General features: G+C 40.5%; 1 protein-coding gene across 4 annotated transcripts in view; it reads right to left on the reverse strand.

Moving 5' to 3' along the window:
• Positions 1–4,173: 4,173 nt before the first annotated feature.
• Positions 4,174–14,761, reverse strand: part of TBC1D9 (TBC1 domain family member 9) — a 47,109-nt gene continuing 36,521 nt past the window's right edge. For 2 of the 4 annotated variants that reach the window (XM_071452438.1, XM_071452440.1), the window contains exons 14-21: positions 14,395–14,493; positions 14,207–14,275; positions 12,691–12,931; positions 9,456–9,521; positions 8,563–8,649; positions 7,596–7,670; positions 7,355–7,458; positions 4,174–6,420 (exon numbers count right to left, since the gene is read on the reverse strand). In XM_071452438.1, coding sequence (XP_071308539.1) covers positions 5,701–6,420; positions 7,355–7,458; positions 7,596–7,670; positions 8,563–8,649; positions 9,456–9,521; positions 12,691–12,931; positions 14,207–14,275; positions 14,395–14,493 — 1,461 coding nt within the window. In that variant the 3' untranslated portion in view covers positions 4,174–5,700. The remainder of the gene's footprint in view (positions 6,421–7,354; positions 7,459–7,595; positions 7,671–8,562; positions 8,650–9,455; positions 9,522–12,690; positions 12,932–14,206; positions 14,276–14,394; positions 14,494–14,761) is intronic. The other 2 variants (XM_071452439.1, XM_071452441.1) reach the window with 2 other exon arrangements.

A 14,761-nucleotide genomic window follows, 5' to 3' on the forward strand; every position in this document is an offset into this window, starting at 1 on the left:
GCCTCCTTTGAGGGGCCGTGCTTTAGGCAAGGGGCTGGGCTTGGTGATCGCCAGAGGTGCCTTCCTACCCCAGTAATCCTGTGAGTCTGTGTTGTGTAAGTAGTGACTCCTTGCACTGCATCCACCCTTGTGCTCCCAGTCCCTTAAATGCAGGCAGCTCTTGCTTGTGGGGAAGCTCCTGACCAGGGTACACAGGACACGTCTATGGGGGCCCACAGTTCTCTTGTCTTTTTATGGTACCTGAGATACAGACCAGAGTCAGACAAGCTGAGTGTGTTCAGGGTGGGGAAGGGCTCAGTCTCACCTCTGCTGGGGTGATGCTGCTCTACCAATAGAAAAAAACCCCAAAACCAACAACACCAGCACTGTGAAGATGTACACAGGGAGAGTATTTATGGTTTGTCCTGGCTTGTGAACTGAACAGCTGAACTGACCAGATTAGATCCAAACTGACAGTGGGAGACCCAGTTATTTGATGTTGTTCTATTTCTAGAGTCCCACACTGTTGCTATCAGATCTCTAAAATCCCATACCTCCTTGGTGTGTTCTCATGGCTGCAGATCTTGACAGCACAGACTGCTTCTTCTGCATGCAGCTCCCTCTCAATTCAGGGCTCCTCCAAGGCTCTCCCTGTTAGGCCAACCCACCCCCCCCCCCCCCCCCCCCCCCCCCCCCCCCCTTTTATCCCAGTTATCTCCATTGGTCACAGCTGCAGCCCATCAAGGACAACCAGGGCAAAGCCTCTATACAGATATTCAGGTACAATACATGCATTTTGCTAGGACTCAAAGGCCACCTCTGCTATAGTTATTTGTTGCTCCCCTGGATGTGGGTCCTGGAATACTCGCCAATGAAGAGCTGAGCTCCTGTGGAGAGCATTCTGGGATTCGGGTCCTGGGGCGTAGCTCTGTTTCTCTGAGCTTTGCAGACCCTGGACATGCCAAAAATTCAAGGAAGGAAGTGGAAAGCAGCCCAGGTGGTTACTTTCTAGCCCCATCTTCTATTGAGTTCGTCTGCATTAGTAACTTTCTCTACTGCTTGTAGATCTCCTTTGCAAGCAAAACACAACTGACTTTTTGAATTCCAGAAGTGATCCCAATTGTTTGGCAGTAGCAGCCAAGGAGATGCTATTTGTTATCATCATCTGCCTGCTAGCTAGTTACAAAATGGTTTGAGCCATCTCTAAAGGCTCCCCTGAGCTACATCTGCAAGCTTTTTTTTTCTGTTTTCTCCTACAGTTGCAAAATTCATCTACACCCTTGTCTTACCAGCACTGAAACTTTCACTGGGCTCCTGTTCTCTGGGAGACTGACATTTAATTATTGCTGAGGCTTCTAAAGCCCAACCATCGAGTCTCAGGGTTTCTATCACACACCTGAGATGTAGTAGTAGTTCAAGCTTTTAATAAAATGCATCTTTGCTAGTTTTTTTTTGTTAAATCAATGGTTGATCTGGGAAGTAAACTGTGGCAGTAAACCCAACCATCATCAGGTGAGTGAGACATAAGGGAATGCATTAGTTTGCATGTAGTAATTAAGGTGAATGTTTAGCTTAGACTCCAGTGCACCTTCCCAGGAAACAGTTAGAATTTATTTGCATGTGGTTTTGTATGATCAGCTAGCCCAGTAATTCTGTCTAGGAGTCACTCACTATATGTAGACTAATACTGGCTCTCCCTGTTTGCACCCCTGGTAGGTTAACTGTGTTATGGTGGTAGCTAGAAAATGTATTGAAATAGGTCAGATTGTGCTTAGAGAAGGCAAGGACAAGGCTTTACTAGTCAGTGCTATTTTGTGCTAACTCTGTTGTAACGTGACAATCCTAAGGTTATGGAAGACTGGAAATGGAGGTAGGCCACTTTTCTGCAAGTTGGTATAATCTTGAACATCAGAATTTGTTGCTCACAGGTTATTCTAAGAGTCTTAAAAACTCGGTAAATTATTTTTTATTAACCATCATGTTTTAAATACAGATTATCTTATTAGAACTTGCAAGTGCTGTTAGTTTTCTAACTTGCTGCCTCTTTAAAACATTCACTATGTGAAAGCTTTTATGCAATAGTAGTAAAAAAAAATTAAAACTGGAGAAAAGGTGGTTTTCTAAATTTGTTGTTGTTCCTGTAGCAAATGTTTTAACAGACTACCTTCACTTTTGTTGTTTAGTGTATGCTTGAAACATGGTGCCACTCTATGAACAAATTAATCTGGAGATAAGCAGAAGTTTACTACAAGCAAATGTAAAATCTGGTCTTTCACTAAGTAAACATAGTGTTCCAGAGGTAAGGAACTTGATTGGAAAGCCATGTGAAGACAGTGTTACATAGGAAGAAAGAAAGAATCTTTTTAAACTGGCCGTGCTTCAGTCAGCTGATACAGCCGTGTAAAGAATAGGGCATTTTGTCCTAAAGGGCAATAGTAAAAGGGGCCAATTTAAACACCCCAGGTAAATAGTTTCAGACTTTCAGTCTTTGAAAAACAAAACAAAAATGCAACATCAAACGAAACAATCTTCGAAAAATGCAAGAAAAATTAAACACACACGTAGCTCCACTGGTTTTCTGGATTTTCCGTCCTAATTTAAATAAAATTTCACAGGAGAAATAACAGCCTTTTTTTAGGAATTATACTGAAAAAGTTTGTGTTTAGTTAGGTGGGAGCTGAGCAATCAGCATCCTTGACAATAATACTGCTAGTGATGTGTGGTGAGGACGTAGCCTGTGGTTTCCCCCTGTCGTTCTAGTTTGTGTTGCTGTAGTACCATGGTGACCCATCTTTGGACTGATGGTTCTTGTGCCATTCTAGATACTGTCTTTCCCTAGGGAACTGACAACAACCCAGCCCAAGACAACTTGGGGGCATTTTCTTCTTTTGACACTGTGCTTAGACAGCTGCATACTAATAGGAATTCCTGTTTACCACAATACAAAAGCAATAATGTATACTGTGATGTCTGTGTAATAGAGATGTTTACAATGGTAGCAAATAAAGAACGGGTTAGTCCAAAATATTGTCAGCAGTCGTGTCTTTGGCCTGCTAGAAAATGGAACAATTTTCAGTTTCATGCACCTGCACTGGGATATGAGTGAAAGCTTTATCCTAGTTTGTTCTTGCCCCCATCCTCTTAACTTGCCTCCAGCTTGCTAAGAGGTCCTTGGTTCTCAATCCTGTTTCGCAGATGGCTGCTGTACTCTGCTGCAAGTGGTAGAGGGTCATGACTGCTTCGTTCCAGTTGCTTTTAAAATCTTCACTTGAAAAGAAGCCCTGTCTCAAGCTTAAAAAAAATAAATTTAAAACAAATCCACAACACAAAAAAAGCCCCTACCAAACCCAAACCCCCCCAAAACCCCACAACAATGACTTTATTTGAAGGACCTGGAAGTTAACTCTCAGAGGCAACTCAACATCTGAGCATTTTTGCTCAGGAGGAACACAATTTAAAAGCTGGAGAACAGCTCTAGAGATAGAAACCCTCAGCTGTTGCTGGTTGGTTGGTTTTTTTTTCAGACTCCGTATCTTCTGGCATGCCTTCATACAAGCTCTGTTAAATAATTTGCTCGGGTTTTTTTAGTTTATTTGTATCTCTCAGGCAGCCTTTATTTCTCCTCCTGAATTCTGAAGAGCAAATGCTTCTATTAATGTCCTGAAGTGCCATTCCATGAGAGCTACAAGATCTCATCCATAGTGGTTTTTTATTTCTGCAGAAGCACAGAAGAGGCCTTGCCACTACAGCAACATCCCAAGCTCCGAATGTCAGATTGATCAGTTATGCAAATGTGTTCTTTTAGAAAATAGGACAAGCAGGCAGCTATTCAGGAAATTTAAACTGAGATACTGAGCACCACAGGAAAGAGAAGAACCAAATATTAATTGTCTTTTGAAGTGACATACTTCTGAGCTATCTGCCACCATTTATGAGGAACATCTTGCACTGCTGTTAGGACATGACTAAGCTGTATTTCACAGCTTGTATTCCCAGCTCTCAACCACTCTTGCACAGCAGTGCTGCTGCTATCAGCACATGTTGCCATGTTCTATTATTAACCATTTTCCAGAGTAATGTTCACTGCATATTTTTGTTATTATTTGATGTCAGGCCAGTTTCTGGCTTTGTCATTAAATAAATCAACAGTAGACATACTAACATTTGTCTGTGTAATAAAGCACAACCACCTCATTTTCCCTCTAGCATGACTTTAATAGTTAAAAATCAAATCTGTGCAGAGTGTACTTTATTTGTTCACATTACCTATTCGTGGTTAAAAACCACTTCATCTGACAGTTTAAAAGCATTCTTTTAAAACAAAATAATTGAACATAGCTTGTGCTAAAAAAATCTGCAAGTTACGTGGATGCAGTATTTTACAGGAGTATAAAAATCAACAGTATTCTACAGAAAATATTCTCAAAACAGCAAATAAAGATTAGGCATGTAGGCATGATCCTGAAATAAACAAATATGAATTAAAAAACAGCTAACAAAATCTAAAAAAAAATCCCAAATACCTGTATAAAAAAGCAAGGATTCAAAGTGCAGGTGCTCCAGTTTTCATTTTAACACATTTTTCAGTAAGTCAATACAGGATACTATTAATTTCATATAAAGTGACAGTGTTCTCAGTAAGATTTAAACATTCAGTTACATTATCTTGCAGATTTTGTTTCATTACTGCTGCTTTACACTGTAGTAAATAAAGACTTATGCAATACAGGCTTTTATTTTCTTAATCTAACAAGGATATGATAGGTTGGTGGTAAAGGTTAGTTTTAAGAACTAAGCTATATGTGCTGTAGATCCAGCCTTAGAAGCAGATATATATATATACTTTTTTTTTTTTTTCCTAAGCTTTTAAAAACAGACTTCAAATTTTGAAAAGAGACTCTACCAATCTGTTCTGGGACCTGCATACACTGTCTTTGGAGAACACCAGCAAAGCTTCCCAGTGCACTGGTGAGGAATACAGCCCTGGGCAGGCTCATGCTGGAGATCTTCCTTTGGTGGCCCCAGCTGGGAAAGGGCTTTGTCTCTGCTGAACCCAGGGAAAGGCAAACGGGCAGAAACCATCATATTTACCCACATTTGCCTGATTTGGCGGCTAGGTTGGGATGGACTTCTCACTTTCACCTGAGCATACCAGTCTCAGGCACAGGAAGTTAGGAGCCAGGCAGGTGTCACTGAAGTGGTCTTTCATATATTCAGAAAAGTAAAATCAAAGCATTCCTCTTTGGAAAAAAACCAAAAAGAATACTAAATAAAATTATGATTCAAGAATGTTGCCTGGAACTTATTTTCACCTGAGGTCCTTTTCAGGTTGACAGCGTCCCTTTAAATTTTAGGTTATTCCCATTTTGTTGGGGTTTTTTTCCCCCATCTCTATATATGCCTATTTTAAAAATGCTCATAAATATTGGCATTAAGTTTACATTTAGAAATTAAGAACTAATCTTTACCATTATACACGGACAGCAATATTAATAATACACACACTTCACTGACAAGCATTTTTTTTCTGTATTTTGAATAAAATTTGCATGTGTAACATTTCCCACAGAAAGAGTGATTATACTTGAAGATAATTATGTCTGCACCCCAACATTTTCACATTAGTGAAAACAACTACGTTTTGAAAATACCAGGGCCTCTGCCAGGTACCAATAAATAGAGAATAAAAAGAAAAAATGAAATAAAAAACCCGACTGCCTTTTATCCCGACATAGTAGAGATTTCATAGTCACTGGCCGAGGTTATTGGCTTACCCCTCATCCTGATGTTTTTAGCATTAGTGATCCTGGCCATCATGGACACAGGCTTGTCAAAGTACCTGACCAGCGCTGGCTCAGTCAAGAGGGAGGCCAGAAACTGTTCGAAGGTGATGGCCCAGTCCCTGTCGATGCTGGTGCTCCTGCGCAGGGCAGGGCTGTGGTGGCTGCGCACCAGCACCGTGTCCTCCCCGATGTCCTCGCAGTGCAGCTTCTCCTCCTCGTGCGAGCCCGCGCTCAGCACCGAGTACGAGGACATGGAACTGTCGTCCTTGGTGTCGTCGTCGGAAATGAGCATGGAAGAGCAGGCCCCGTTGTCCCTGGGGGAAGAGTCTTCCAGCTTAATGTCTTCCATCTGCATGCCCAGGGCGCTGTCGGTGCCAGCGGCCTCCTCCTCGCCGGCCACCAGGCTGCCCCGGAAGGCCTTGTGCTGCTCCAGGGGATACTGGTGGTGCTCCTTCTTCTGGAACAGCTCGCCCTGAACGGCTTTGCTGCAGTTGCTGCTGTCTGTGTCGCTGGGGGGCTGCATGCTGAAGAGCTTGCCAACCTCCCCGATCTCCAGGAGCAAGCTGGTCACGGCAGCTGTAGCGTGGTACAGGTCCTGCTCGTTGGGGTCTTCACTGAACATGTTGTACATGGTCTTGCACAGCTCAATGAACTGCCCCTAAACGCAGGGGGAAGGAGCATTAACAAGAGCAGGAAAAAATTGCGCTGACATCTTCCAAAGCAGTTTTAAAACACTGGGATTGAGGCAGGACACAAGAGTTTACGTGACTAAAGCGAAATTTTACATAATGCAGGCGCAGTCTACGAAGCATATTCTATGACTGGGCAGTCACATATGTTGCATCTCTAAAAGGTATTTAGAATAAATTATTGGATGTTTTGTCCAACATACCACAAATACACTTCTCTGCAGCCACAGGAGGGCAACAGAGGGTGAGCAGTGAGACACTTTGCATTGATTTTGGTGGATTTTCTTGTAGGAACGATGCTAAGTATAACTAAGGGTTTGCTAAAACTGATGAGAAGTAATGAAAAATGAAGTCCTGCAGCACTTAGCTGACAGGAGTAACTTAGTTGGATACAAGTATTTGAAATTCAAAACTGATAAATTAGATGGGAAGATTTGCTCAGGGCTACCTTAAGTAAGAATCACTGTTGTACAGGAAATAAACCTTCCCTACATGCTCTGGAGGAAAGAGCTATCCCAATGGGTCTCCTCCTCCTCAGCAGCTGTGGATCTAAGGGGAATGAGATTAGCAGTACAAATTACAAAACATAAAATACTACTTTCAGGTTATGCTTATTAGACATTAAGAGCTGGCTAGTGATATTCAGCATCACATCCTTTGTCTAAAGATCAAAATAATATGTTTTACCATTCCTGTATGTGTGTATCTCATTTTTGGGATGTTTTGGGAGCTGAATGCCAGTTAAAAGTATTTTGTAAACAATAAACTTCTGCAATCAGCTGATGGCTACTCTGGTAAAAAAGCATCTGTTCAAAATAAAACCTCTGTTCAGTGTTAATACATTGAATATTTATAGATACGTGAAGAAAGTTTAAATTTAATGAAAAGTGGCAGCGGAAGTACCTGATTCAGCTTGGGTAAGTCCTTTGTGTTTTTTGCTTTGGATTTATTCTCTTGGCTCCACATTCTCAGGTAATTTCGATTCTCTTGTGAGCTCTTCTTGCCTATTGCCAACAAATTACCCAGAGGTGGAGGAAAAAGTCCATGAAGAAACCTCAAATTATTACCTTTATTCCCCATTTTCAAAAGGAGCATCTTTACATGAAATGAAAAGATGTAACTCACAAGGAGAGACCAAGCATACCTTTGTCTGTTTTCAGACTCACTGTAACAAACCCATCATCTACTCCATGTTTGTTCCTGCTGTCTAGGCCAACAACTAGGAAGTGGAGGGGCAGGGGGAGAGAGAGATCAGTGTGGGTTTAGATACACACATTGTTTTCACGTGTACAGTGCAAAATAACAAAATGTTTACAAATATTTACAAGCTCTGCAAAAAAAAAGCAGAGTAAAAATTACAGGTATAAATTATGGCTTTGTTTACCCTTAAACCTGCCCATAAATTCCATTTAATTTATACTATCACTACTTAGGCTGGGACAACCTTAGGTTTTGTCCACATGGTACAATGATTAACCCATGCTGACACAACACACCTCCTAGCATGATACATGTTTGGTGATTATACAAGTGCATCCTCTTTTGCCTCTCAGGACTTGAAATTGCCATTTCTAGACTATTAACTCTTACCTGTATTTTCAAACAACTTTCCTCCCACTCATAACCTGAAGGATGGGTTATATTTTTCTTGAATCAAAAAGAAACTTCACATCAAGTACAACAAGAAAGAGAAAGTCAATAAAGCAGAAGTGATGAGACCCTGGCTCTCATTAGGGCACATGAGATTTCAAACTGCTGAACTACATTTTGATGTATCTTTTGCTCTTGGTGTTTTAGAATGTTTTAAGTTCTGATGCAAATACATCTTGAAAGCCAATCTATTTATTCTTGTTCTTCACAAAATTACTTCTACTACAACACACTGAGTTATTCTACAAGTACTTCTGCAATGCACAATTCAGGGGGGCTCTGAGTGTACACATACCTGCACCTCTCAAGATGGCAACACATACACAAATGCTCCATAACACTTTTCACAGAGAATACTTTGCTAACAAAGTTTAATCCCATTAAAAAGTAGCTCCCTAAAAAGACATGCTGATTGAAATGCATCACCTCATCTTCTCATGCCCGAGACAAAAGATGCCTACCATGTGTACAGTCTGGTGTGATGTCCTCAAAAAAGTACTGAGTAGCTTCAAAAGCAGAGTCTGGCTCTTCTTGCTCAGGGGATGGATCTAAGCAACATAGCAAGATTCTTTCATTAAAAATTTCACTCTTTAATTAAAAACTGAGAGATATTTCCATTAATACATTTCGAATGTAGATTTCTAGAAGTACGAGGGTGTGATGTGCTAAGAATCATCTCTTTTCAGCTCATAGGAGATGAACAACTGCACCTGAATTGTCTCCTTCCCAACATCCAATACTGTACCACAAGGAGTGTTTGCTTCTAGAGGCTGGCTTACCCATCTTCCCATGCAAACTTCCATTACTTACTGCAGGGTTTGCCCTCTTTCCTACCTTGAAACAACCTGTCATCATTTGGAATGAGCTTGCCAGTCCCCAGATATGAGAAACTGCATTCTTAACACCAGGTATTTTTGGTAATAGTTCAATGTCTTTTTTAATTTTAAGTATTTTTAGAAAGTATTTGAAGTATTTTTTCCCAATTAAATTACTGAATCACTCAGGCCTACCTCCAAGCAAAACCAGCTGGGAGCAATCAGCCATGTTCAAAGTAGACAAATGGGAATGTCCTCTCAAAGTTTTTAGATATGTTTACCACAGCATGTAGATGTGCACATTTATATGCTTGTGGAGGGAGCAATTGAGGGCTGTGAGGGTGCTTTCAGACTTTCCAAATCTGTCTGGTTAGAGTAGAAGCTTTCTTTACTTTAGCTTTCCCTTACTTTACTGCTGCATAAACAGATACAGTAATTCCCACAAATTAATTTTTAATTGGGAAAGCCAGTCATAAACAACTCTGCTCCAAATTCCTGTTCTCAGCTAAACAAGAGCTATTTTAATATGATTTACTTACCAGGCAAAACATGCATTTTATACAGTAGCTTCAGCTTCTCTGTAAGATCTCCATGGCATGCTGCACCTGAACAACATTAAATGCAGTGTGTTACTAGTCAGCATTCTGTACCATTTTATTTGTTATTGCACAATAACAGCTGCTACATTCACTCTGGGAAGTACTGTACTACTTTACCCTTTCAAGCTCAAGATCATAAGGCAGTCACTCGACTTCATACAGTAAAAACAGTAAGAGAACACAGACCAATCTACCAATCTACCCTGAATTTCATACTTGAATCTTGGGTCCTTTTTTAAATGCCTATTTCATAAAACTCTGTCTATGGTTATGGCATTATCACTCAGAAAGGCCTCCAGCTGGAACTTAACAAGACCTTTTTTGTGTTGAATTCAAACTTTCTGATCTGAGGATCTAATAACAACATCACATGTCTCAGAGCAGTAAGATATTTACCAAAAAAAAAAAAAAAAAAAAAAAAGAGATAAATTCAAATAAACAGCATTGATCATAGCTTAGCCATGGGCTAAATTGATGCTCAGGCAATGCTTTCTAGTGATTTTTCCACATCAACCCCTTACTTGTTTCTGGTCTACACTAGAATTAGCTGTATGAAATCCAAGAGGTCTATTGAAGCCCCTCCTTCCAATTAATTAAATGGACAGTAGTTAATTTTCAAGTAACTAAATAATAGATAATTAGACTTTTTCATACATCTTACTTGTTGTGACATGCCATCCATAAATAAATGAACTAACTTCTACTAATTAGATTGTGCAGAGATTTATTTGACCTTATAGGTGACCGTGTCAGTGTACCTCTGCTATGCAAACTACAGAGTGTGGTGTGGCAAGTACTAACAATCACAGTCTCTTGTAAAGCTTAACACTCCAATAAATACAGATGTTAGGCCAAAACCAAGTTGAGCACAACTACATTAGCCATTTTGCTTTCAACATGGTCCTTTTAAAGCACAGAACCTCATGATGTTCCCATCTGGTGTTATCACACCATGCAGATAATGCATTCTCTTCTGGTAAAGGCAACGTGACATAACCAAAGGACAGAACGGGCTGCACTTCTGCCTCCTCCATCAACAGGGAACTGCAAAATAGGATTCAGGGCACAGGGTGACACGTGTAGGCTGGTTGCTCTCTCTGTCCCCAGATTTGTAGAGAACTGAAAATCTCCATAGCTACAGTTGGAGAAAAATCTGTATGTGCTTCCTGATGCACACTCTTCCTTCCTCCTACATGCATCCCTTTTCCTTTTTGCTCAAAATTAGGAAGAGTATTGCCAGCAGGTCAAGGGAGGTGATCCTGCCTCTGAAAGGCACGGAGGAGTGGTGAGGTTACCACTCTGCTTTTTGAGTATCCTCCTGCATTCTGTGGTTGAAAAAACCCTGCTTGCAAAAAATTAAAAAAAAAAAATACACTCAAGTAGTCCTTGCAAGACACAGCTTTCAGGGTGCTGACTTGGACAGGAGGCTGTGCCAAGTACTGCAGTCAGCAGCAGCCACTGGGGAATGGGGAGCTGTGTGCTCTGAGAAGGGAGTACTGCAAAAACATGATGGGAGGCAGGAGGCCACTTGGAATCCATGTAGAGATCTCTGTAGCTTACTTGGATGTGCAGTCAACAGCTGTCATGCTATAATCCAGTGTGTTACAGGGGGGCAAGGGAGCTTTTTCAAGAGTGAATAACTTAAAGAGCTCCTAACCAAGGCTGAAAACCTCTTCTGAGCAGCACAACTCATGGGGCAAACCACTCCTATATTTGGACTATATTATTTTAAGAGGGCACTGTTAACTGGATTATAGCATGACAGTAAACATAAAGAATACACGAAGTTATTCCATTTTTGCTCAGCTGAGGCCCTAGAGGCACCTGAAGTAGGAGGTTCTTGAGCTATTTTTTGAAGGGACAATGAAAAAGAAACTGAATGATTAAAAGTCCTGGGGCAGGGTGAAATATGCTCAAACAGGTCCCATTGTTCTTTTGTTGACTGTGTTGTCCTTCTTACCACTCATGTGCTTCTCAACTGAAAAAGGTGTCAGCAGGGTTGATTTACTTTTTAGGGGGAAAAAAACAGAAGGTTTTTAAATTACACCACAGTGGGCTTAGTTTCTGAAAAATACGAGATTTCAGAATGAGCATATTTGATTCTTTTGCCCATTGAAAATTTCAGTTCAGTCATGTTGGCTTATAGCCACATCTGTGCATTTTACATACATTTCTGTTCACAGTGCTCAATACTGGCCCTTGTTCTTATTACTTATTATTGGTTCCAAAATTTGCTGTCTCCATCAATAGCTGGTTGACTGTTCCTGACAGCATCCTGTAAACTGGAAGAGTAGTTAATTTCTGGGTCGTCAAAAGGCCCCAGTGTGTTACATGGAACAGTGCCTCAAATACAAATCACTGCATCACAGGAAACACTGGGATTTTTGGGGTAGTGTGAAAGGGAGGTGTGCAGCCAGTTTTATTGTCAGAGCTGTTTTGCACTTACAAGAGAACTAGTGCTACTACTCCTGCACAGAGGTTTTAATGCAAGGCTGCATTTGGAGCCCTAATGCTTAAACATAGTGTTAATTAACAAAGAGTTGCTGAAAGCCAGACGAGGAAACCTTTTCACTCTCAAAAAGAATCAAAATATAGAGCTGGCAGAAATTCCACATTGCCCTGAAATGACACATGGTAGGTGGTGAGATGTTGGTCACTTACAGCAAACAACTCCTGCTATATTTAAAAAAGGAGGGGCCAGCTCCTGCCTCATCTTGGCTTCCTCACACTAATCCTGGGGCTTGCAATGTCGGTTTTCATGTCCTGAAATCTTGCTTCTTCAAGACTAAAAACATTCAGCCTCCCTCTCTGACCTGCACCTCCATTTTCTCCTTTTCAGGGGACTTCCTAACTGCTCTCTGCAGTTTTGGTTACTGATTTCAGAAGCAAGAGAGGCAGTACCTCCCACTCTAAGTAATGCCTAGGGGAAATACACCGACGTTAAGCACCTGTGTTTCAGTTAGATTTTGTGTTGAGAGTTAGCAGTCGGTGGAATCCTCAGATCCTTATGGATCTGTTCATGTATTGTCCTTCTCCCAGTGTGATACACCACTGCCTAAGGCAGCTTCACCTACTAAGGTCTGAAGGAACCACTGTCACAGGCACGATAAAATGAGCTGAACAGAAACAAACTGGTCTGTCACGTTAGTCTGAAAGCGCCGCGGATCCTCCTTACTCAGTCCAGAGACGAATTCACGGAAGTTGATGAGCAGATCTCCATTTTCATCCAGAAGCCTGAACAAGCGTGCAGCCAGCGTGTCTGAGTGAGTGCCACAGGCCCAGGGGAAGAGGAGGGCAAACATGCCCTTGAACTGCTCGAAGTCAATGCGGTACTGCTCCAGGTAAGGCAGGCTGGGGTCGTGCCGCTCCGTGGCATTGCTGTTCCCTCCCCAGTAGCAGCTCGTCAGGTGCTCTGCCTGAACACAAGGTAAACACCACGACACGGTCAGCACCTCTAGACACAACTCATCCCTCTCCAGGATAAAAACAATGCCAAACAACTCTTCCACATGCATTCTTAAAACAGTGCGAGATAACAGATGCATTTCAATTTATCCAGCCCTTCTGCTTTTGGAAGGGGTTTCTCCTCTAAACAGCATAAAAAAACATCCCCTCTATTTAAAAAAAAAAAGGAAAAAAGAAGATAAAGCAAAACTTTTTCTGCCTTCAGGTAGATGAAACATGAAATACCTGTTTTGGCCAGAACTGTGACTTCCCAGGCTTGTTGTACTTGGTCACCCTCATCATGCGGCTAAGTCAGAAGGCTCATGAAATCTTTATTTAATCTCTACTCATATTAAAATAGCTGTTTATTTGAAATATTTTTTTGTAGATTCTCAAAAACTGTGAATAATGTACTGTTCTTTCAGTCTTACTGAAGTCAGTGGAGGTTCTGGGGCTGATTTTGCCAGAATCTAACTCAAAACAACTCAGAAGCTTAAAGAAAAAGATGCCAGCACTGCACAGTGATTAACCAGGGAAGACTGTCAGACTTGGTCTCACTGATTTCATGGAAGACTGAAAGAAGGCACTGCAGGATTTGGACAATTTGGACTTCTTGTTACAGATGGGAAATTACAGGACATAAATTCTTCATGATATTAAAAAAAATCTCCAGTTAAAACAGAGGAAGAAAGTAATTTAAGATGTGCATGAAAGTGAAGCTAACACATTTAAATGCTCACCTTTAAATCTGTGGATCTAATGGCACTGCTGTACAACCAAATTACAAAAACACATCACTTTGTGGCATTAAATTCCCATTTAATGCATTAAAGCATTAACAATGGCAAAAATCAGCTACTGCTACACAAAAGTATTAACTATCTGAGATAACAGAATAATTGTGATAAATTCCAAAACTTGGGTCAGCTAGAGAGACACATGTTTAGTTTCTAATGACTGATCAAAAGCCTCTATCCAGTTTTTCATTTTATTTTTTTACCAGTATATGTTTTTTTTTCCATGGAGAAATCAATTAGTGAACTAAACCTTTCTCAATGTTTTAAAAACTGCTTGAGTTTAGGATTTCTTTGTATATCAGCAATACAGCAGCTAATTCAAGTTTGCATCAAGATACCAAATAATAACTGACAGACTTGACTTGGTGCTTAGAAAAGACAGAGTCCCACAGCAAAAATGAACATTTACACTTCCTAGAGGCACATGATGTTATCTTCACTCAGCTTTACCTTGAAAAGCGCATAGAGTTCCTCCAGTTCATCGATAGTAAAAGAAGTCTCTGTCACAATAGTCCGTACCTTTTGAAACACAACATTAACAGTTACAGATTTGAAATTCATGTTTCACTGAAAAGCTAAGTTAAGTTCAGAAACTGACTCAACTTATTATGTGCAGAGAACATTATTTCAGTACTGACCACATTGCGCTTTGTCGTATCTTCGAGGGTTTGGATGACTTTCAGTCTTTGTTTGAATCTCATTTGTTCAATTAAATCTGCCCGGATACTTCCAAATTTCTTGAAAGAGAAAAAGCAGTACATGATTGTCTGTGTATTAATATTCAGAATATTCAGCTTGCCTTTAATTTATTAGAAAAATTAATTTAATTATATGATGCACCACAAATGAAACTGCTGTTAACGCGTTTTTCAAACACATTACAAAATTACAAAGACTTTAGGAGTATATCACTAGATTTTATTTTTCCCAATAACTTATTTTAATTTGAAAGGTCTTTATTCAATTTCAAACTCTCTCATTTCAAACTGTAATCTCAGTACGTAG

The sequence above is a fragment of the Agelaius tricolor genome, unplaced genomic scaffold, assembly GCF_023055355.1.
Source record: "Agelaius tricolor isolate 1412-34295 unplaced genomic scaffold, bAgeTri1.0.p SCAF_34, whole genome shotgun sequence".
Classification (NCBI taxonomy): domain Eukaryota; kingdom Metazoa; phylum Chordata; class Aves; order Passeriformes; family Icteridae; genus Agelaius; species Agelaius tricolor.